Here is a 7,151-nt window from a genome sequence, read left to right on the forward strand (position 1 = left end):
GTTTGTTTGTATGTGTGTTTATTTGTTTGTATGTGTGCTTGCTTGTTTGTTTGTATGTGTGTGTGTGTGTTTGTATGTGTGCTTGTTTGTTTGTTTGTTTATAGATTTTTGAATTTTTAATATAATTTTTCCTCTTATTGTGAGTTCGTTTATAAACGTGTTTGTGTATATTAGTTTGCATGTCTGTATGTTTATTTATTTGTTTGTTTGCTTGTTTGTTTGTATGTTTGTTTGTATGTGAACGCGTGTGTTTTTTGATTTTTTCCGCAAACAAATGAATGTTTAAAGTTCATCTAGAGAGATTGAGATCAAACAAAGTTAACACTGCAAATGCATCATCAATCTTAAAATATAAACTTGTGTGTGGAAGTGTGTGTGTGTTCTCTGTGTGTGTTTGCGTGCGTGTGCGTGTGTGTCTATGTGGCCTTGAATTTTTTGTAGGATCATATTTTTGTATGTGTTACACAACAATGCAAGTTTGTATACGTATTTGTGTGTATGTTTGTATGCAAAGTTTTTTGTAAGTTTTATACAATATTTATATGACTTTTTCATACAAAATTTGTATGTATGTTAGTTTGATAGTAGAAGTCTGCATAAATAAATTTTCGTTTTATATATACATTTAAGCATGAATAACTTGGATATTAATTCTACTTTTAATCTGCCTGCATTTGTCCACAATAAAATTTCTTCCAGATAAAAGAGGCATAAAAAGGCCTTTTAGAGAATTCTAATTTTTTTCCCCTGATCTACACACGCACACACGTATGCACGTACACACATACACGTACACACACATTTAGACGTACACACACAACCAAGCACATACACACATATGTATTGTACATAATGACCCAAGATTATCACAAAGAATTCGCTTCGACTCAACCAACAGCACAGCATCTACATCTTTTTTTGTTCTTTTTACAAAATTTATGGAAGAATAAAAAGTTAAGAATTAAATTACCTAATAGGAGGATAAAAATAGCAACTCGTCCTCTATTGGTCGTGAGAGAAGGTAAGAAAAGAGACGCGCAGCTCCTGGCCAATAGGGATTTGAAGATGTAAACGCAGCAGCCAATGAATGTCGAGAAGAACACGCAAATGTAAAAATGAGGGCCAAATTTAAAATTCAAAACGTGGGCCCATATCAGGGTCAGCGTGGCAAATATGAGAGCGTACAGAACCGTTGTTAAGCATTTTACCGGAAGCGTTTCTTTTCGGAATGGTAGAATAATATTTTCAGACATTTTTGTACCATTCCTATCCAAAGCATCTCTCGGATATTGACACTCATCTTTGTTGTTGTCAATGCTGCTGCTTCTGTTGTTGTTGCTGTTGCTTATTTCCGGTTGACCTGAATATGACCCGTGGTGATTAATTAGGTCAAAATAGTTGACCGAAATTCGATCTTGGTTGTTGGTTGTGGGTTTTTTGCTGTTGTTGCGTCGCTCAGTGGATTTGCATTGGTGACCTGATGGAAGAATTTGATTGGTCAAATTTTCCGGGTCAAGGTCAATTGCGTGTAAACTTGCTTGGTCCACGTTCAACGCGACGTTGAAATTAGAACGGTGGTTATTCATAATGAAGTCATGGTTATTTGTGTTATCTGGGTCAGGTTGGTTGTTGAGGCGCTGCATGGTATCTATGTCCAGAGGAAATGTGGAAAACTGCTTGACGTTGTTGATGTTGTTGTTCAACGTTTCGATACTGCTGAAGATGTTGTGGCTTGTGTGGTTGCTACTGTTGCTGCTGTTGTTGTTACGGTTGCTGCTGTTGTTGCTGCTGCCACTATTGTTGTTGCCGGTGACGTTGTTGTTGTTGTTGTTGTTTTTAATAATGTTATTGTTAATAATATTGTAGTCAATATTGCTGTTATTGTTGTCGCTGATGTTGACGTTGTTGTTGATGTTATTGTTGTGATATCGCAAACACTTCAGGCACGGTTTACTCCTGGCCAAAGAATCGAAAATGAAATTGGGGTTTTCCACAGATTCTATAAATAACGCCGAATTCGGTATGACGGCATTTTGTCCGCTGATGACGTTGATGTTATTATTATTATTGTTATTGTTATTATTATTATTATTGTTGTTGTTGTTGTTAATATATCGAATAGGCGTATGTTTAGTGCAAGTACATTTCATGCCCGTGTTCAAAGCAATGTTGATGTTATTATTATTATTGTTGTTATTATTATTATTATTGTTGTTGTTGTTGTTGTTGTTGTTATCACTCGCGTCATTGTCATCATCCTTAATGGATTTTATTTTCTCCAGAAGAACAAATTCTTTGGCGTCATCGTCATGCGCTATATAGCGCTGATTACGATGATGATGATGGTGATGATGTTGTTGTTGTTGTTGTTGTTGTTGTTGTTGTTGTTGATGTTGTTGTTGATGTTGATGTTGATGTTGCTGTTGGAACATTTTAAATACAGACTCTTCAGAATTTTCAATTCAAATACGCATCTAAAAAACAAAAAAAATCAAATTTTGAAGGGATTATTATCATCATCGTCATCATCATTTTCATCATTATCCTCCTCCTCCTCCTCATCATCATCATCGTTATCATCGTCTTTATCATCAACATCATCGTCAATAATTAATATCAAAAATATTACTATTAAAATTACAAATATGTTAACGCAGCGTATGCAAACATAATACACGTACATACACACACACACACACATATACATGCGCACATACACACATACACACACACATACATACACTTCATGCAATTCATATACCCACACTGGTGCATTTACTTATAGACATAAACTATTGTATATATAATTTGTATTTTTTAATGTATATTTCTGTCATTCTTGTCTTCTCTCTCTCTCTCTCTCTCTATCTCTCTTTCTTTTTTTCTTCTTTTTTGCATACAAGTACATACATACACGCATACTTGCGTGTACAAGCAGGAAGAACAAAAAACGAACACGTTCATACATCTGGGATCTTAGGATTGAATAGGGATTTGATATCCCCATAAATATTATTTGTTGTCTTTGGTAACTAGGATTGTAGTATTTTTGGTTACTAGGCAACGACAGACTCTCTGGCAACGCGTAGCTGTCCATTTCCGGTTTAGAAGATAGCTAGATTTTTTTTTTGTTATGTTTTGTTTGCTTTTCTTTGGGCTTTTAATTAATTTTATTGTCATTACCATCCTTATTACAGCTTCTGATGTTATTGATAATTTTATTGATTATTATTATTATCATTATTATTATTGTTGTTGTTGTTGTTGTTTTGTATTGTCAACATTATTTTCATCGTGTTCAATATCGCCCATGTTTTGTCATCCGTGCAAAGAGTTTTAAGCTTTTTTGAGCAAAACAAAAAAATGTTCATTCCTGATTTTTGTTCTATGTTTTATTTTCATTTTGAAGAAACCATCATCATCATCATCTTCATCATCATCACCATCATCATCATCATAATTACTATCACTATCACAACCAAGTCACCAACATCATCGTCACCAAAGCCATAACCAGTAACAGCTTTTATCATGGTACTGTACTAACAAATGAATAATAATAATAATAATAATAATTATTATTATTATATTATTATTATATTATTATTAAGGCATTTATTGCGACAGAAGCAATTTATGATATAAATTTGAATATATTTCACCGCTCTGTACTTTTATTTTGAATTGAGCATCATACTCGTATCATCATATTGACATTTCATTTTTTTTACATTATTTCATAGTTTTAATTATTTATCACCATGGCTTTGAATAGAAGAGTTCTCATTATTATTATTATTATCATTTTTATAATTATTATTGTTATTGTTAATATTATTATTTTTATTATTATGCTAAATGAAGCGCATTAATTGTGACAAAGTCGTGAGTAAGTAAGCGCCATTGAAGGTTCAAAAGGGAGAAATTGTTTGTATGTTTGTATGTATGTATGTATGTATGTATGTTTTTATGTATGTTTGTATATATATAAATGTGTGTGTGTAAGAATGTATGTATGTATGTATGCATGTATGTTTTTTTATGTGTTTGAGCTTGATTGCATGCTGTTTGTATTGTTTTTTTTGCCTAGATCGCGTGTCTATTGTATTTTTTTGTCCGTATGTACGTATTTTGCTTTACACTGTATACATTTGACTGTATTGTATGTAGCTCTGTTTTTCGTTTCGTTTCGTACCGTATCGTTTCGTATCAAATCGATATTTAGCTCCTTTTTAAATGAAATGTTCAGATACTTTCAACTTGATAATCTTTTCTTTATACAAAAAAATCCTAATGGAAAACTTGAGTTTTTTAAAATTTAGTTTTTAATTATTTAAAATAATTAAATAATTAATTAATAATAATTATAATAAAACAAAATAAAACATGAATATAAAAATTTTTTTCTTAAAAGTTGGCAATTTTTTCCAAGCACTACTTCATGCTACTAATATAGCTCCAGAAAAATATTTTTATCGTTATTTTACATTGTGACCTTTTGAACTTTTGACCTTTCCTAATGTTATTGTTTCGTTTTGGTTAATTGTATGTATGTACCTGTATGTATGTGTGTATGTATGTATGTATGTATGAATGTATGTGTGTATGCATGTATGTATGTATGTGCGTATGTATGTGCGTATGTATGAATGTATGTATGCATGTATATATGTATGAATGTATGTATGCATGTATGTATGTATGTATGTATGTATGTATGTATGTATGAATGTATGTATGCATGTATGTATGTATGTATGTATGTATGTATGTATGTATGTATGTATGTGAGAACTCCGTTGAGCCAAATCATCGAGAAGTTCTCAGAGGAGGAATTCCCATCGACAAATGTTTCGGCCCTGAACAACCGCCTTACATTCTCGGGAGACCGGGCCACATTCTTTCATCACTCGAACGCTTCTCGATGACTGTTGATTTTTCAGTTGTTTTGACCTGCTATTTATACCAAAATTCAGTTTATGTTTCCATACGAAGTCGTACCACTGTAGCCCTATTCAGCCACAACCAATAAACATGCGCTACTAAAAGTTTTTCAGGCATGCTGTATCCTAACTACCTGATAGTCCCAACTCTTTGAAAAGTATATACATCGACGCTCCCACTGTTCCTCTCGCGTCAACCTCAACATCGTGTGTTTGTCTGTGTGTTTGTCTGTGTGTTTGTCTGTGTGTTTGTCTGTGTGTTTAAATATGCGTCAGTCTAGCAGTTTTAAAAGCGTCATTGCCAACCAGAGATAACACCAATTACGTTTTGTGTCAAAATCTAATCAGCTAAATAATTAAACAACATGAAACTTGGTCAAACAAACAAATACACACACACAAATATACACACAAATATATATACACACACATACACATACGTACTCACATACATACATATTTATAACACACACACACATACATACAAATATACACACATAAAAATATATACACACACACACATACACATACGTACTCACATACATACATATTTACAACACACACAAACATACATACAAAATGAGGCTTATTTATTTATGTGCATCATCATCATCGGACCTCCGATACCCACTTAGAGTAGTGATGTCCGGATGAAAAATTAAAGTGCGCGTGTGTGTTTGTGCGTGTTCGTGTGCGTGTGTGCGTGCGTCTGTACCTGTGTATGTGTGTGTGGTCCTTTTTTTAAAATCGTTGTAAAAAGCGGGAAGTTAAATATTTACAGGACAGACCCTTATATCTAAGAAAGAACCTGATGTACGTTTGCATGTATTTGTGTGTTTTTATGTGTTTGTGTGCGTGCCTGTATGTATGTTTGAATGTGTGTGCATGTGTGTGTATGTATGTTTTTGTGTTAGTATGTGCGTTTTGGTTAATTATGTATACATAATTTAATGTGTTTTTGTATCACGCTCAATATGTACGCTTGTATGTTCTCCGTGTATCTCATTTAGTTCAGTTTAGTTTTGGTACGTATAGTTTCGTTTCGTCTCGTCTCGTTTTGTCTCGTCTCGGTTCGTTTCGTCTCGCGAATTTATCTTTTCTGTTGATGGGATGATGACAGCACATCTAGTTTGTGAGCGAAGTAAATAATGGAAAAGTCACAGGATTACGATTACAACAACAACAACAACAACAGCGTAAGGCATGAAAATTGTTTTTTGCATTCAAAGCAGGTTGTAGAATTTAATTATAACAAGACAAAAAATATATTGAGACGAGAATAATTATAAAACGAGACAAGGAAAATTATAGCGAGACAAGAAAAATTATTTCGAGATAACATAAGTTATATCAAAACAAGAAAAATTTCAACAAGACTAAACCAATTGCAAGACAAAAACGATTGCAGATAGACAAAAAATGTATAACGAGACGAAAAATTTTTAGCGAGACATAAAAAACTATATAAGATTTTTGAAAAATTTGGAGGTGTTGAAAATTTGACATGGAATGTTTAACAATATGGAGGAAGAGAAAAAAATTTTAAACAGAAGGGGATAAATAGACAGATTAATAGAAACACAGACGCACACACATACATAGACAAACACACCTAGACAAACACACACACACAGACAGACACACAAAGTTATAAATAAAAAATAATATGTAGCGGTGCTGCTCAGTGGTAGCGGTACGCACCAGAAAACATGCATACAGCAGAGTCCCTAGGCACCGAAAACCCGAGTTAAATGATTGCAAAATTCTTCATTATGTTTGCTCGTTTGTTTGTTTGTTTATTGGTTTGTATGGGTATGTGTATGTATTTTGGTTATTGTGTTAGTATGGAAGTCAGTATGGTCGGTTAGAATTATGTATGCATTCATGTATGTATGTATGTCTGTATGTATGTATGTATGTCTGTATATGTATCTATCTGTCTGTCTGTATGTATGTATGTATATTTATCTGTATTCCTGCATGTCTATATGTGTGTGTGTGTAAATGTGTGTGTGTGTGTGTGTGTGTGTGGTGTGTATCTTTATAGCCATGTGTGCGTGTGTGTATATCTTTATAACCATGTGTGTGTGTGTGTGTGTGTGTGTGTGTGTGTGTGTGTGTGTGTGTGTGTGTGTGTGTGTGTGTGTGTGTGTGTGTGTGTTGTGTGTTGAGGTTTTATCTATCTTATCCGATAAGCCGTGAAATTTT

At 33.4% G+C, this 7,151-nt stretch overlaps 1 protein-coding gene across 1 annotated transcript; it reads right to left on the bottom strand.

The window, feature by feature from the left end:
• Positions 1-887: 887 nt before the first annotated feature.
• HELRODRAFT_175342 (hypothetical protein) lies at positions 888-4,899 on the bottom strand (the record flags this gene model as incomplete). Its single annotated transcript, XM_009022772.1, has 3 exons — positions 888-2,324; positions 3,492-3,537; positions 4,877-4,899. 3 exons carry the CDS (start codon positions 4,897-4,899, stop codon positions 888-890), a joined length of 1,506 nt encoding a protein of 501 aa, XP_009021020.1.
• Positions 4,900-7,151: the final 2,252 nt, after the last annotated feature.

The sequence above is a fragment of the Helobdella robusta genome (genome assembly GCF_000326865.2).
Source record: "Helobdella robusta unplaced genomic scaffold HELROscaffold_33, whole genome shotgun sequence".
In the NCBI taxonomy this organism is placed as follows: domain Eukaryota; kingdom Metazoa; phylum Annelida; class Clitellata; order Rhynchobdellida; family Glossiphoniidae; genus Helobdella; species Helobdella robusta.